This window comes from Peromyscus maniculatus, chromosome 3, assembly GCF_049852395.1.
Source record: "Peromyscus maniculatus bairdii isolate BWxNUB_F1_BW_parent chromosome 3, HU_Pman_BW_mat_3.1, whole genome shotgun sequence".
In the NCBI taxonomy this organism is placed as follows: domain Eukaryota; kingdom Metazoa; phylum Chordata; class Mammalia; order Rodentia; family Cricetidae; genus Peromyscus; species Peromyscus maniculatus.
Genome location: NC_134854.1, coordinates 167256132 through 167271914, shown reverse-complemented (window position 1 = coordinate 167271914; position 15783 = coordinate 167256132). Strand labels below are relative to the sequence as shown.

At 47.2% G+C, this 15783-nt stretch overlaps 1 protein-coding gene across 4 annotated transcripts in view; it reads right to left on the bottom strand.

The window, feature by feature from the left end:
- The window catches only part of Bmal2 (basic helix-loop-helix ARNT like 2), a 46607-nt gene that overhangs the window by 21269 nt on the left and 9555 nt on the right, over window positions 1–15783 (bottom strand). For 2 of the 4 annotated variants that reach the window (XM_016005164.3, XM_016005163.3), the window contains exons 2-5: window positions 15147–15294; window positions 11130–11287; window positions 6979–7058; window positions 3086–3178 (exon numbers count right to left, since the gene is read on the bottom strand). In XM_016005164.3, coding sequence (XP_015860650.1) covers window positions 3086–3178; window positions 6979–7058; window positions 11130–11287; window positions 15147–15294 — 479 coding nt within the window. Of the gene's footprint in view, window positions 1–3085; window positions 3179–6978; window positions 7059–11129; window positions 11288–11443; window positions 11628–15146; window positions 15295–15783 lie in introns of those variants that run through there. The other 2 variants (XM_076568315.1, XM_076568316.1) reach the window with 2 other exon arrangements.

The window sequence follows — 15783 nt, the reverse complement described above, 5'->3', positions numbered from 1 at the left end:
GTTAGGAAGCACATGCTGCTCTTCCAGAAGACTCAGGACTCATAGGGCAGCTCACAGCTATCTGTACTCTAGTCCCAGAGGATCTGACACCCTCCTCTGGCTTCTGTGGTACACATGCATGCATGTGGTGCACAGACAGGCAAGCAGGCAAAACACTCATACATAAAATAAATTTTTTTAAAAATGCATTTGAAACTGTATCAGGAAAGATATATATAAACCACATACGAACACTGACTTCTGATTTTCTCTTAAATCCTGTTATTGTGTAAACCTACTTAATATCTCCAAATTCAGGGTTGTTTCTAAGGCATTAGGATTTAAAGTTCATCTTCATTTTCTGCATATGTATGTGTCTGTGTGAGTGTGTCTATCCATTCCTCTGTGTGTGTGTGTGTAAATGCGTGTGCAAGCGTGCATGTGTGTGCACACACATGTGTGCACATTAAACCTGGAGCTGACTGATAAGGCCAGAAGAGCTGGCCAGAGAGCCCCAGGGATCATCCTTTCTGCCTCTTCAGTGCTGGGATTACAGGTGCACACGGCCACACCCAGCCACACGGCCGTGGAGATCCAAACTGAAGGCCTTGAGCTTTCATAGCAGGCACTGTGCTGACCGAGCATCTCCCAGCCCATAAACCTCACCACTTTCAATACAAGGCAACGGATTACATTACTGTAGAAAATGAAGCCCAGAACATCTGCCACATCACAACTCAACACGTGAAGAAAATGCAAATCCAACATTCAGCCCGCTTCCCACTCCACAACTCCCAACAGAAAGGCACGTCGTCTCCTGTAAAATCCATTGTCCTTTCTAAACTCAGTCCAAGGTGTGTTTTTCCTTCCTTCCTTCCTTCCTCCCTCCCTCCCTCCCTCCCTGCTGTGGAATGTTCTGTATGTTAAATGTGTTGCTCTGATTAGTTAATAAATAAAACACTGATTGGCCAGTAGCCAGGCAGGAAGTATAGGTGGGACAAGGAGAGAGGAGAATTCTGGGAAATGGAAGGCTGAGGAGAGAGACACTGCCAGCTGCTGCCATGAAAAGCAAGATGTAAGGTACCAGTAAGCCACGAGCCACCTGGCAACTCATGGATTAATAGAAATGGGTTGATTTAAGATATAAGAATAGTTAGCATCAGGCCCTTTGAATAGGTGAGACAGTTGATTGGCTTGATCAGTTTGGGAGGCAACTAGGCAGTGGGACCAAGTCCTGTGCTCATTGCATGAGTTGGCTGTTTGAAACCTGGAGCTTATGCAGGGACACTTGGCTCAGTCTGGGAGGAAGGGACTGGACCTGCCTGGACTGAGTCTACCAGGTTGATCGCAGTCCTCGGGGGAGGATTTGCCCTGGAGGAGGTGGGAATGGGGGGGTGGGCTGGGAGTAAGGGGAGAGGGTGGGAGTGGGGGAATAGGGGAACCCGTGGCTGATACTTAAAACTGAATGGTATTGTAAAATAAAATAAAATTAAAAAAAACTACACCCACATTCCCCCCCCCCCCAAAAAAAAAAGAATGGTTAGCAAGAAGCCTGCCACGGCCATACAGTTTATAAGTAATATAAGTCTCTGTGTGTTTACTTGGTCGGGTCTGAGCGGCTGTGGGACTGGTGGGTGAGAGAGATTTGTCCTGACTGTGGGCCAGGCAGGACCAGGAAAGCAATAGGTACACTTCCCTCTCTCTCCCTCCTTCCCTCTGCCCTCTCTACATTTCTTTTCTTTTTAGTGGTATTTTTCTTTGCCTCTAACTATTAACCCAGGTTGACCTCAAACTCAGGCTCCTCCTGCCTCAGCCTCTGAGCACTGACCGGGCTCTCAGGCATGTGCCTCTCACCCATCCTCTCTAAGCTAAATTCCATGGCTATGGCTGCTCAGCCAACTGCTTCTTAGACTCTAGACGCTTGACGCACAGCCTGAAATTCCTGTCCTCTTTTCACCCTAAAGACCCCCCTACACCCCACTTCGATGAGAAGCCCATCCTCTCACAAAGTTCCCCAGTGGATGTTCTGCAGGAGACAAAACCAGTGGACCAGCCGGTTAGAGCGCTCATACGGAAGACCCAGTGATTCGCCTTTGGAATCCGTCTATCTATCGTATGCTTGGTTAACACGAGTCCATGTCGAGAGCTCACTCAGCAGCGCCAGGTCTCTGATTCTGAAAAGCCAAGCACTAGACCTGACATCCTCGGGAGCAGGCAGGGAGAGTCTTCAATGGCTGCAGATATCCACTCAATCCCAGTGGACATCAACCCATGTCACTAATCTGGAATTTAAGGTTGTCTTGAACTGTTAGTTACCTATGTATCTGTGCATTTGTGTGCACATGTATGAATGCATGTGTGCACATGTGTGTATAAGCATATATGTGTACAAATGTGCATGTATGTATGTGTATGTATGTATATTATTTTCCAATTAGAAAGAAGCTCCAGTTAGAAGATGGATTATCCGTTCTTACATCATTTTTGTTCCCAGCTGTCTCCAGCTTGGGGTTCTTTAGTCTCAAGCCTCCCGCACAGAGGCTCAGACTTCCCCTTCTGCCATTTGTCTCATTACCTGCTAAGCTAAAATTGAAAGCAGCAGAAGCCAGAGGGAGGCATTCCCCATCAAAGCCGTGCTTGCCCGGGTTCTACAGCCACACGTGTGCTCTGCAGGCCTGCTTTGGGGACAGCTCCCGAGCAGCTACCTAAAGCAAGTGGAGTGTAACTTGGAGGAGATGAGTAGCAGGCTGCTAGATGAACATGACTTGAGTGTGTTGTCAGCACAATGAGCAATAATGTGACTGTTGGAGGGGACCAAGAAGGGCCACCAACACTCTGCAGAGACTCCAATATGACATCTTGTTCGGTCACTTCATCCTGACCGCAGGTACCGCTCTGACAGCGGACAAAGCTAAGGTTCAGAAAGTGACATCACCTCTCAATGTCTGATGAAGACACAATGACGGTCATGAGAATTCACCCTTCCATTGTCTTCCAGCTCTCTAAGCTCTAACTTAGCGCAAAGGGAAGGGAGGAGTCAGAGACAGCTTCAAAGTAGGATTTGTTAAAAAGAATCAGGACCATGTGGAAAACAGTGGGCTGATACCTGGTCATACTGCAGTGCTTTGGAGATGGACTTAGATACGAAGAGAATTCTCCCTCGTTCACATCCGACCACGAACAGGAAGCCTTCTGCTGTCTAGGATTAAAACAAAACCAAAATCGGGTCATTTCTCTTATACCCCCTCAGCTTTTGAGGAAATCACTGTCAATAAAACTCACAGAGCTGGTAAGATAGCTGGCAAATCTCAGCCTAAATTTTTTATGTGATGTATAGAGAATCTCAAATTCAATTCTAAAATTTTTGACATGAGAAGTTTATAGAATATTTGATTGGTATCTCATTATCAAACTACGTGTGTGCAGGGTCATGGCACACAGACCATGAGAGGGAAGCGGAGACATTAAGGGTAAAGGGAGAAAAAGAGAAGGTAACGGAATACATGTGACATGAAGACAGAAGTGGGGACCATTTGGGGTGGGAAAGCATAAATGAACAAAGTATAAACATATATATGTGAAGATGTTACAGTAAAATCCATTACTTCATATGATAACATTTTAAAATAAATTCGCCCTTGCCAAATTCCACTCTGCTACAAAGAGAAACCCTGTAAAGATCTCAAAATATATCATTTGCAGCAACTGCTGTGCAAATTGGGAGAGGAAGGGCCGTGTGTGTGTGTGTGTGTGTGTGTGTGTGTGTGTGTGCGCGCGCGCGCTATGTAGTCTAGGACAACTTTGAATTCCCAGTTTCCTGCTTTCACCGCCCAAGTGCTGGGATCGCAAGCATTCACCACCACACCTGCTTTGCACAGAGCTGGGGCCGCGAACCAGGGGTTTTGTGCATGCTAGGGAGGAACTCTGCCAACTGAGTCACCTTCCCTGTGCTCTGACAGCGACAAACAAGAGAAGGTTAGGTAGACACGTGCCGGGGAGAGCTGTGGGAACAGGAAGTAATGAGCGAGAAAACCCTCGATGGCTAGTGCTTCCAAAGCACTCTGTATGATTATACAACTTAAAGACTGTTCTGTGTCCACAAAATTCATTGTTCATGGCCAGCAAGGTGGCTCAGTGGGAAAAGACACTGGCTGCCAAGGCTGATGACCTGGATTTGAATCCTGAGACCCACATGATGGAAAGAGAACCAGCTCCCACAAGCTGTTCTCTGATCTACACACGCATGCACATGCCATGACATGTATTCTCCCTCCCTCCACACATCAGTATAATAAAATGTTTTAAATTAACTGTCCCGTGCTGTGGAATAATCCTTCTGTACAGTGTGAAAATGTGTTGCTCTCATTGTTAATAAAAAGCTGATTGATGGTTAGCTAAGCAAGATTTCTGGAGCATAGAGAATACTGGGAAGAAGGGCAGAGTCTGAGGAGTCTGGAGCCAGGCTCGGAAGAAGGAACATGGGAAGTTCATAGATGACATAAACGAGCCTCAGAGCAGCACATAGATGAATAGAAATAGGTTAATTTAAGTTATAGCAGCTAGTTAAAAGCAAGACTAAGCTATTGGCCAAGCATTTATAATGAATGTTAAGTCCCTGTGTGGTTATTTGGGAACTGGTTGGTGGGACAGAAAAGTCCGCCTACAGTCCAGGAACTGGGGATACAATTCAACAGTTAAAAGCACTTGCTGTTCTTTCAGAGGACCAGAGTTTAGTTTCCAGTACCCACATCAGGTGATTCTATAACCTGTGCTCCAAGAGATCTTCTGTCCTCTGGGGACACCCCCCTCGCACATATACACATGCAGACACAAACACATATGCATGAATAAAAAGTAAACCTATATACAGTTATATAAACAAATACATAGTTTTAAAAAAATAAAATCTTTAAAAAAACAATAAAGTTAATATAAAAATAAGCCACGTAAAGATAAATTTACACAAAAAATCTAGATTGTGTTGTCTTTGGGATTTTTAACTACAAAAAAACATTTGATTGTAAAAGATGTCGAGTTAAACCAATATGTATATTTTAAAGATACCTTAACTTCAAAATTTAGATGTAAGGATGTGTTGCTTTAAAAAGGAGACTCTCTGCTTTTGTTCCCACAGAAAGCCAGAGGCTATGGATTTGTTCCAGATTAAGATACATCAGGTTTGACCAGCCAAGACCCCCTGAAAGGTCTCCGATGACACCATGGCCCAGATGATTCAACATCCAGAATGGTTTAAAGGCAACTGGCTCAGATAATACAGCCTCATGGACTACTCCATAATCCTAAAATTTTCTTTGTGTCCCCATAAGATACAGCACCCCCCTCCAGCAGGAAGTAGTAAGAGAAGCTACACCCAAATTCCCAAATTATATGTAATTTTACTATGTTAAGGTTAAAACCTTTTAAAAAAAAAGAAAAGGGGAAGTGCTGTGGGATGGTCTGTATGTCAAATTACTCTGATTGGTCAATAAATAAAACACTGATTGGCCAGTGGCTAGGCAGGAAGTATAGGCGGGACTAACAGAGAGGAGAAATAAAAGAACAGGAAGGTGGAAGGAGTCACTGCCAGCCGCCGCCGCCAGGACAAGCTGCATGTGAAGACGCCGGTAAGCCATGAGCCATGTGGCAAGGTATGGATTTATAGAAATGGGTTAATTTAAGATATAAGAACAGTTAGCAAGAAGCCTGCCACGGCCATACAGTTTGTAAACAGTATAAATCTCTGTGATTACTTGGTTGGGTCTGAGCGGCTATGGGACTGGCGGGTGACAGAGATTTGTCCTGACTGTGGGCGAGGCAGGGAAACTCTAGCTACAGTAACTTTTTTCCAAAGTTAAAGAAAAATGAACAAACATGAACCTATGTCATAGCACATGGCTGTCAATCAGACACCAAATTTTCTGCTGTGGGGTCTGAAAGCCCCGACTGTGAGAAAATGAAGCCATGACAGCAGAGCTCTGAATGACTCCTTCCCTAAGCTTCAGATGACAGATCCGCAAGAGCTGGACTCCATAGGGGTGGCTCTGAGGAGGTGGTGACCATGGCTGATCCTTGGTATGAGGGGGTGGTCTCAGGTGTGAGGGGGTGTCTCAGGTATGAAGGGGTGTCTCAGGTGTGAGGGAGTGTCTCAGGTATGAAGGGGTGTCTCAGGTGTGAGGAGGTGTCTCAGGTGTGAGGGGGTGTCTCAGGTGTGAGGGGTGCCTCAGGTGTGAAGGGTGGTCTCAGGTGTGAGGGGGTGTCTCAGGTGTGAGGGGGTATCTCAGGTGTGAGGGGGTGTCTCAGGTGTGAGGGAGTGTCTCATGTGTGAAGGGGTGTCTCAGGTGTGAGGGGGTGGTCTCAGGTGTGAGGGGTGCCTCAGGTGTGAAGGGTGGTCTCATGTGTGAAGGGGTGTCTCAGGTGTGAGGGGGTGGTCTCAGGTGTGAGGGGTGCCTCAGGTGTGAAGGGTGGTCTCAGGTGTGAGGGGGTGTCTCAGGTGTGAGGGGGTGTCTCAGGTGTGAGGGGTGCCTCAGGTGTGAAGGGTGGTCTCAGGTGTGAGGGGGTGTCTCAGGTGTGAGGGGGTGTCTCAGGTATGAAGGGGTGTCTCAGGTGTGAGGGAGTGTCTCAGGTGTGAAGGGGTGTCTCAGGTGTAAGGGGTGCCTCAGGTGTGAGGGAGTGTCTCAGGTGTGAGGGGGTGTCTCGGGTATGAAGGGGTGTCTCAGGTGTGAGGGGGTGTCTCAGGTGTGAGGGGGTGTCTCAGGTGTGAGGGGGTGTCTCAGGTGTGAGGGGGTGTCTCAGGTGTGAGGGATCCACAGTGGACATGTCCACTGCTCTTCCTCTGGGAAGTGTCCATCCTCCTAAACTAATGAGGTATTAGTTCATCAGGCTATTTCCTCACCTTCAGTGTCTAAGCTAAGGAAATGTAGACACAGGCTCTCTGATGTCTACAATAGGTGAACTCAATCCCTCCCCCAACCCCATCCAAATCCATGTCCAGCCACTTACCTTGAGGATTAAGTGACTGAGCTCCTTATCATGAATAAATGAGGGTCTAGAATTTTCTTCCAAGAAAGACTCTGTCATGCCTAAAAACAAACAGGCCAAAGTGAGTGAAAATACAAAGGAACTTAGTGATCGCTCAGCGAACACTGCCCAGGAGCTGCTGCTATCACAATGATGGTGCGGTGGTGTTTGCAACGCCCGTCTCTGGCGACCCTTCCCTCTTCCCCCTTCCTTGCTTCATTCTTCCTCTTTCTGTTAAATAGGGTCTCGTGTATTCTAGGCTGGCCTTGAACTCTTGATCTTCCTGCCCCCACTTCCCGAGAGCTAGGATCACAGGTGTGTGCCATCATGCCCAGTTTATGTGGTGCTGAGAATCCAACCAGAGCTTCATACATTCCAAGCAAGCACTCTACCAACAGAGCTACATCCCCAGAGTCTGTCTCTACAGCCCAGGCTGGCCTTGAACTCATAACAATCCTCCTGCTTCAGATTACAGAATGCTGAGGTGTGCACCACTAAACCTGGGTATTTTTAATATTCAAACACATGGAGAGTAAGAGCTTGAGAGAAAAAATGCAACCACACCTATAGTTGATGATTTCTTAGTTTACTAAAGCTCAAGGGGAGAATTCTGGAACTCTTAACAAACATTATGGATTAATAGACAAAACAACAACAACAACAAAAAACCCAAGCCGTGTGGTGGTGGTGCACGCCTTTAATCCCAGCACTTGGGAGGTAGAGGCAGGCGGATCTCTGTGAGTTCAAGGCCAGCCTGGGCTACAAATTGAGTTCCAGGACAGCTAGGGCTACACAGAGAAATCCTGTCTCAGAAAAAAGAAATCCCTCTAAAGACCAGATAGAAACTTCTGATAATATGCGAAACTATATAAAATGTGTCTGAAGTATCACTTGAGACCTTAGTTCAGAGCTCATTATATTAAAAAGAAACAACTAGAAAGTTGGCAAAAAGCTAAGGAATTCATTAGGGCAAAATTGGGTCATGTTTGGCCTGTGACGAGCAAAGGACAGAAGCCACATCCTCAAAACATCCAACCCTGGGGCTGAAGCCAGGACCTGGGGAGGGACAAGACAGGCCTTGGCCAGTGACACATGTCAACGGAACACACCGCAAAAGTGAGTTACGGAACCCAGACAGGGGAGCTCCGAACCAGGAAAGTGAACGAGGGTATCGTAGAGACAGAACAGGGCTGTCTAGGCAGGCAGGCCCGAGGCTGTGGGGAAAATGGCCACATATGGGGGTCCTAGGGACTTAAGAACATGCTCTTAGAGGCTGGAGAGATGGCTCAGTGGTTAAGAGTATGGACTGCTCTCGAAAAGGACCCAAGTTTGGTCCCCAGCAACTACATTGGGTGGCTCACAGCTGCCTATAACTCTAGCTCCAAGGGGTCCAGCCCTCTTTTGGTCTCACTTGCATTACACACACACACACACACACACACACACACACACACACACACACACACTTTTTTAAATTAAATTTTTTTTTTTTAAGCAGGTGTGGTGGTACACGCCTTTAATCCCAGTACTTGCTTGGGAGGCAGAGGCAGGTGGATCCCTGAGTTCAAGGCCAGCCTGGTCTACAGAGCAAGATCCAGCAAACCCTGTACTAAAAAGCCAAATAACAGTAATAGTAATACTGATAGCAATAAGCTATTAGAGCTGGCTATAGGGTGCATGCATATAATCTTAGCACCCAGGACACAGAGATAGGAAAGGTGGAAGTTCAAAACCAGTCTTGCTACATAGTGAATTCAAGGTCCAAATGAAAGCCTGTTGCAATAACACAAAAACAAATTAGGGCTGGAGAGATGGCTCAGAGGTTAAGAGCATTGAGTGCTCTTCCAGACGTCCTGAGTTCAATTCCCAGCAACCACATGGTGGCTCACAACCATCTGTAATGAGATCTGGTGCCCTCTTCTGGTGTGCAGGGATATATACAGGCAGAACTCTGTATACATAATAAATTAAAAAAACAAAAAAACAAATGAACTAAGAAGTGTTTGAAACATTTGTGGGAATGCAACCGTTTTCATGCCATCGAAGCCCTTGATTAACTTTTCAGTAATCAGGTGTATTTTACCAGGCACTGAGTTGGGGGTAGGGGACAGGGGGTCATTTGTTCTTGACTTCCTTAATTTGAAAATAACCGCTGAGCAGTAGGGGCAAAAACATCTCATCAGCCCTTACAGTAATTCACCTGGGACCCAAATAACACAATCCACAGGCTGCCCTCTGACTGTGTGTCTATAACACAATCCACAGGCCACCCTCTGACTGTGTGTCTATAACACAATCCACAGGCTGCCTGTGGTGGTAATCTAATTATACTGAAATGTGATTTTGATTGTATGTTAATAAATAAAGTTGCCCGGGGGTCAGAGCTATTAGAGCCATTGCAAGAGTGTGGCGGTGGTGGCACACGCCTTTAATCCCAGAAAGCCAGCCTTTAATCCCAGGGAGTGGTGGTAGAAAGCAAAAAGATATATAAGGCGTGAGGACCAGAAACTAGAAGCATTTGGCTGGTTAAGCTTTCAGGCTTTGGAGCAACACAGTTCAGCTGAGAGCTATTGGGATGAGGACACAGAAGCTTCCAGTCTGAGGAAACAGGACCAGCTGAGGAACTGGTGAGGTGAGATAGCTGTGGCTTGTTCTGTCTCTTTAAATAGACGAACGGACAGGAAAGAGCGCGCTCATTCGGGAAGCTGGGACACCGCAGGCGGAAGGGTGAGATTTTGGCTCTGAGCTCTGACCTCTCGGCTTTCTCTTTTGCATTATTTCTGTGTTTCTTATTTAATAGAACGGTTGGTTACATCTATAGCTGCCCTCTGACTGTGTGTCTATAACACAATCCACAGGCCTCCCTCTGACTGTGTGTCTATAACACAATCCACAGGCCGCCCTCTGAGGGTCGGTATCTAAGCTTTTGCAGAGTAAGTTAGGCTGTGCTGGGAGAAGCACCCTGGAGCACAGGACCAAGTGTCGTAAGCCATGTCACTAATGTGCTGACTGACTCAGGCTTGGTCAGGCTGTGTGGACAAGCAGCTGGCCACATGGTGGCTGAGAACGGCCATGACACCATGACACACTTCTGCTCCAGGAATGGCTATGGATTTAGCGAACGTCTCCCCTGCTGAGTTCCCATAGTTCATTTCAGCACATACACACCTCTGCCAGGACACATCCCGCACTAGGAGCTTTTTTGTTACATATTAAAACATTTATTTATTTGTGTGTGTATGGAGGGGTCGGTTCCCTCCTCCTACCATGTGGGTCCCAGGAACTAAACTCAGGTTGTCACGTTTGTTGACAAGCATCTGAGCCATCTCACTGTCCCCACACCCAGGTGACAATGACCTCACTGTGGGTTTGCCCCGCCCCCCCCAGTCAACAGCGACATCCATCCAGAGTGCAGAGACTTTGGCTCATTCTAAGTTTATAGCTAGTGTTCAATTCCTGTGTGTTGAATTAGCTGACTGACTCATGGTTTCTCATGGCTTCGCTCCCTGTCCCCCTGGGAAAAGGCTAAAGTGAAGGTACTTGGGTAATCTCTGGGATGGAATCAAATGACCTCAGTGGAGCCTAAAAGTTTTTGTTGCTAAAGACTCAAGGGAATCCCAAGTAACTTACGCAAGCCTCAGGAGTGGGTAAAGGAGACTTTCATTTCTCAACAGACTAATGGAACCCGGATCTCCAAGCACAGAAAAGGAAGTCCCGGACAGCTCTGCTCTCTCCAGCAACCACTGCCTAGTAAGGTTGCTCTGTGGTCCCTGTTCTCTGAAATCCTTGCTCTGTGCTTGGATTTACAGGTGGAGATATAAACAGGAACCACAAGGCGGCAGTGTGCATCCATTTTATATTTTGTTTGCTTTGAGACAAGGTCTCAGGTAGCCCAGGCTGGCCTTGAATCCCCTATGTAACCAAGGATGGCCTTGAGCTCCTAATCTGCCTGTCTCCACTTGCATCTGAGGTTTTCGGTATCTGACAGCCTATCTGCTCACATGAAAAGAAGGGGTATAATTCTGCGTGGGTGCGGTAAGGTGGACAGACATATCAAGCCAGGACCCACCACAAAGTAAGAGTGCTGCTCTGATATGCAGACAATGCCCAGCCTGGAGCAGCCCTCGTCTTACCTCTCAGGGACCTCAAGTACTGCACCGCCCTCCTCAGAACACTGAGCTTGTCCAGTTTGGGGGTTGCAGGGCTGAGTGGAGGGATCATAGACGACAGCTCCTGAATCAGATGGTTCATCTTGTCTCTCCGCCGCTTTTCCATCTGGCTGTGTGCTTCCCTGGGAGGGAGGAAGAACCTCCTTGGCTAATGCTCACCCTGTCGCCCAGAGGCACTTGAGGGTGTGGAGCCCTCGACACTCAGGATGTTCTTCCTCAAGGCTGCATTTACCGTGAGACACCAGCTTCTGGGAAAAGTGCTTGTAAAAGCATCTTACCTCCAGCTCATCCAACGGCTTTGACCATGAACGTCCTAAGCTAGGCCATCTGTGGTCTGAGGGCTGTGGTTTCCTTTCTCCCTCCCTCCTGTGGAACAGACCTGACATTTGCACAGCTGTCATCCTCATTCCCACCCAGCTCCTGACTGCGTCTAGAAAGTGCTAGAGCCCTGCTCGGAAGATACCACGGTGAATTCTAGTACTGTCGCTGAGGTTTTTGACACTCAGTCTTCCGTTTCCACCTGGTTCTCGGAAAGCCCATGGTTTCCACTGAAGTTTCTCCATGTTTAAAATCATGAGGGCCCAAGCCTGTAATCCCCACATTTTGGAGACTGGTGGAGGAAAAGAACTGCAAGTTCAAGGTCTATGCATCCAGACCCTGTCTTCAAAGCACAAACCAAGGATAAGCCCATGCTTCTACCCACCGTCCTAGGAAGGTTTTTATAATTTCTATTTCAATTACTACTATTTATCATCATCATCACCACCACCACCACGACCATCATCACCATTATCACCACCACTGTCACCATCACCATCATCATTATCATCATCACCACCATCATCACCATCACCACCACCATCATCACCACCGTCACCATCACCACCATCACCATCACCATTGTCACCACCACCACCATCACCATTATCACCACCACTGTCACCATCATCACTACCATCACCACCACCATCATCACCACTATCATCATTGTCACCACTATCATGGTGCATGCCACAGCACACAGACGGAGTTCAGGCGACAGCTCTTGTGGAGTCGGTCACTCCCCACATTTCATGGGTTCTGAGGCTGGATCTCAGGTAGGTGTCAGGCTCGTGAGGTCTCTACCCCCTGAGCATCCCACTAGCTTGGAGGTCTTCCTTTACCCTGGCTTCTGTATTCCCTCCTGCTCCTTGTCCTCCTTGGTTCTCCATGCCCAGCTCAGCACAGAGACAATTCACTCAGCTTCCCTTCTCCCTAAAGACTGGTATTATCAGATCCCCTGCTCGGTGCCTGTCTCCCCAGAGCAGAGCACCCTGGGAGAACGCACCCTTCCCAGGCTCTGCATGGCTCCCTGACTATGCACTATAAAAATGGTCCTCACACCCCCACCTCCCCAGCCTTTGGAAGCAGACTTGTCCCTGAACGCTCTTCACTGCAACTAAAGAAATTCCAAGCCAAATGCATCCCCCCACCTGCCTCCTTCAGTCTCCTTCCCCCACCCCTGCGTGCTCTTCCCTCCATGTGGTGGGCCTCCGCTTCAGCCACCATCAGCCTCACTCTGGGGCCCTGCACTGCTCCCAAAGCCTTTTAAACCAAGCTTCCTTCTAATATTTTCCTCAGCTGGTCTATGCTACCCACACTTCCAGAATTACCATTCAGCAATCCTCACCCATTGATACTGCTCTCCATTCAAAACACAGTGTGTCTCATCGGTTTCTCAGCCTCTTACTCTCCAGATGTCACATAGTACGGTTTTTTGTTTTTGTTTTGTTTTGCTTTGTTTTGTTTTTTGAGGGCTAGAGAAATGGCCCAGTGGTTAAGAGCACTGCTGTTCTTGTAGAGGACTTGAGTTTAGTTTCTAGCATCCACAGGTGACTCATAACTGCCTGCAACTCCATTTCCAGGGGATCTGACACCCTCTTCTGGCCTCTGTAGGAACTGCACATATGTGGTGCACATACATACATGTAGGTAAATACTCATATACATACATCTTTTTAAAAAGATTTTATTAGTTGTTTCTCTCTCTCTCTCTCTGTGTGTGTGTGTGTGTTGGAGGGGGTGTCCATGGAGGCCAGAAGAGGGTATCAGATTCCTTGGAGCTGGAATTACAAGCAGTTGTGAGTCATTTGTGGGTGCTGGGATTAAAACTCGGGTCCTCTGAAAGAGCAACAAGTGTTCTTAACTGCTGAGACATCTCTTTAGCCCCATATAGTAGGTTCTTAATAAATGTTGAATGATTATATAGCACAGGATCTTGGCCACAGTTCCTTTGAGAGAATCAACTATCCACCCGAAGCCAGCAGTGCCATAAGAAAGTGACAGTTATCACGGGGTCTTTACCAGTGTCAAACAGTCTGGGGCTGTGGGAACAAGACTGCTCACATGTCACCCTAAGTGAGCCATCACTCATACCCAACACTTAGCAAGAACTATACTTTGAAAAATCATGGAAAATGGTAGGAGCAAAGGAGAACCAGGCCAGGGAAAACCTCTGAGGAGCACAATGAGCAAAGCCTGCTCCTTCACACGCTGCAGCCTCGTCACAGAGCAGAGAGACCAGGCTGATGACCTTGCCTGCTGCCACTGGGTGCCACTACTTCTAATCTTGTTGAAGAAGATGGGTAAAGGGGCTCTGGGGAAGGTTTCCCCATTGCTCTGTCATGAACTCTGACCTGGAAGGAAGGAGGCCTTGGGTCCTCCCTGCGATGGTAAAGTTCATCATCACCTGACAGGATTTGGAATTACCTAGGAGACACACCTCCAGGTATGTCCATGAGACTACTCCTACAGGCTTAACAGGGGAATGAAAACCCTCCCTGAATTATGGAGTTTAAAGCCAGCCTGAGCTACAAGTCCTACAGAATGAGTTCCAGCCTAGGTAGTGTTACATACAGAAATTATGTCTCAAAAAGCAAAAAAACACCACCATCCTCCACAAAAAAATAAATAAAAAAACATAGTAGGAACTATCATTTGTTATCAACTAATAACTCAAGATGAAGGTAACTGTCCTTGGCAGCTGCTCTTCTACCGTACATCTTGTTAAGGGGGAGGAAATGGGGGTACAGATAGCCAAGTAAGGAGGAAATCTTCCAGGCATGCACAATTGGCCTGGGAAGTACTTTGAAGTTTATGGTTGAATCACACCAGCGCCATTGTCCTGGGGATCAAAGCTAAAAGATGAAGGATCCTTGTGAGAACTGACCTAAAATGATCTAGAAGGCTTATTTGCTTTCTCCTCTCTAACTCAGAACTTTCAGGTATGGTGGGAAACTGTCTCCAGCTTTCCCACTCACATACAGTGCCATCCTAAGATCTGTCCCAAAATTGTACTGTATAATCCTAGCTTTGGGGGAGTAATAAAAGAATCTCAGGCTACAGGACGCATAAGGGGGTGGAGGGGGGATGACAGGCTGAAGTGTGGCTCAGTGGTGGAGCTCCTGCCTAGAATCCTCCAGCAAGGATCTGGGGTGTGGCTCAGAAACGCAAATCTTGCCTAGCACACTTAGGGTCCTGGGTTTATTCCCAGCAACACAAAAACAAACAAGCAAGTAACAAGGGTATCATCTCGTTATCTACCTGGCTTAGTAACTATGGAAACAAGAGCTTCATATGATTAAGCTGACCACAGATCACGAAGGCCTGGTTATTCTATAACTGGTGAGTTGGGTGGTCAGTGAAGTGACCAGAAGCCAAACATGGATGACTGTTTTGCTCCTGGTGCAGTATGTTGGTGAGGAAGGAGGGGAGCTGTGACCATGAGCATTTCGTACTGACAGTGATTGTGCACCAACATCTCCTTCAGATTCTAGCTGAGCCTCCTGGACATCCATCATCACCTGGAAGGCAAGGTCAGTGGCAGGTAGCAGTAGGCAGTGACCAGCTGCTTTGCTGCCACAGACTTAGAAATAAAGATGTAACCATGGTCTCCTTTCGCCGACTGACGGATTTCAGGGGGTTAGAAGAACACACACTTACTGGGCCGGCTCCGAATCACTTCCTTTGCGTTTCCTTGGAAACTCCATTACAAGAGAGTTGACAGGTCCAGGAGCTGCGAGTTTTGTCCCTGGGCTCACGTGACCAGAAACCGTGAGGGCAAGGCTCTGGCTCTCTATCAGCCCTCTACCTGTGGGTGAGAAAGCACAGAAAGACACTAACTTTCATCTGATGCATTATCACATCACAGTTAAAAAGTAGTGCTGTCTTGATATCTAAAAACTCAGCTAAGAAAAACATGACAGGAGGAGAGAGAATTCAAATATTAGTTTGAAATATGTGTGTTCATCCATCTCTGAGAGTTTATTGTCCTCCCTGACTGTAAAAGACAGTAAAACAAGTGTATGAGGGCATGAAGCCCAGGGGCAGCCAGAATGGAGGGAGCTGGGGGATACCAGGAATCGGCAACAAGGTCAGAGAAATGGCAGCCTTGCTTCCTAGCTCTGAAATACACAGCTGTGATTGGCTGTGCCAACTGAGGGCTGACTGAGAATTACTGAATGAGACGCAGGGCTAGGGGTATAGCCCAGTAGATAGGTTTTCTATTGTGGTAATATCCACCATTCAATTAATACTAAGAAATACAGACCAAGGTGCTTTAAGGAGGGCAAGGGGGAGA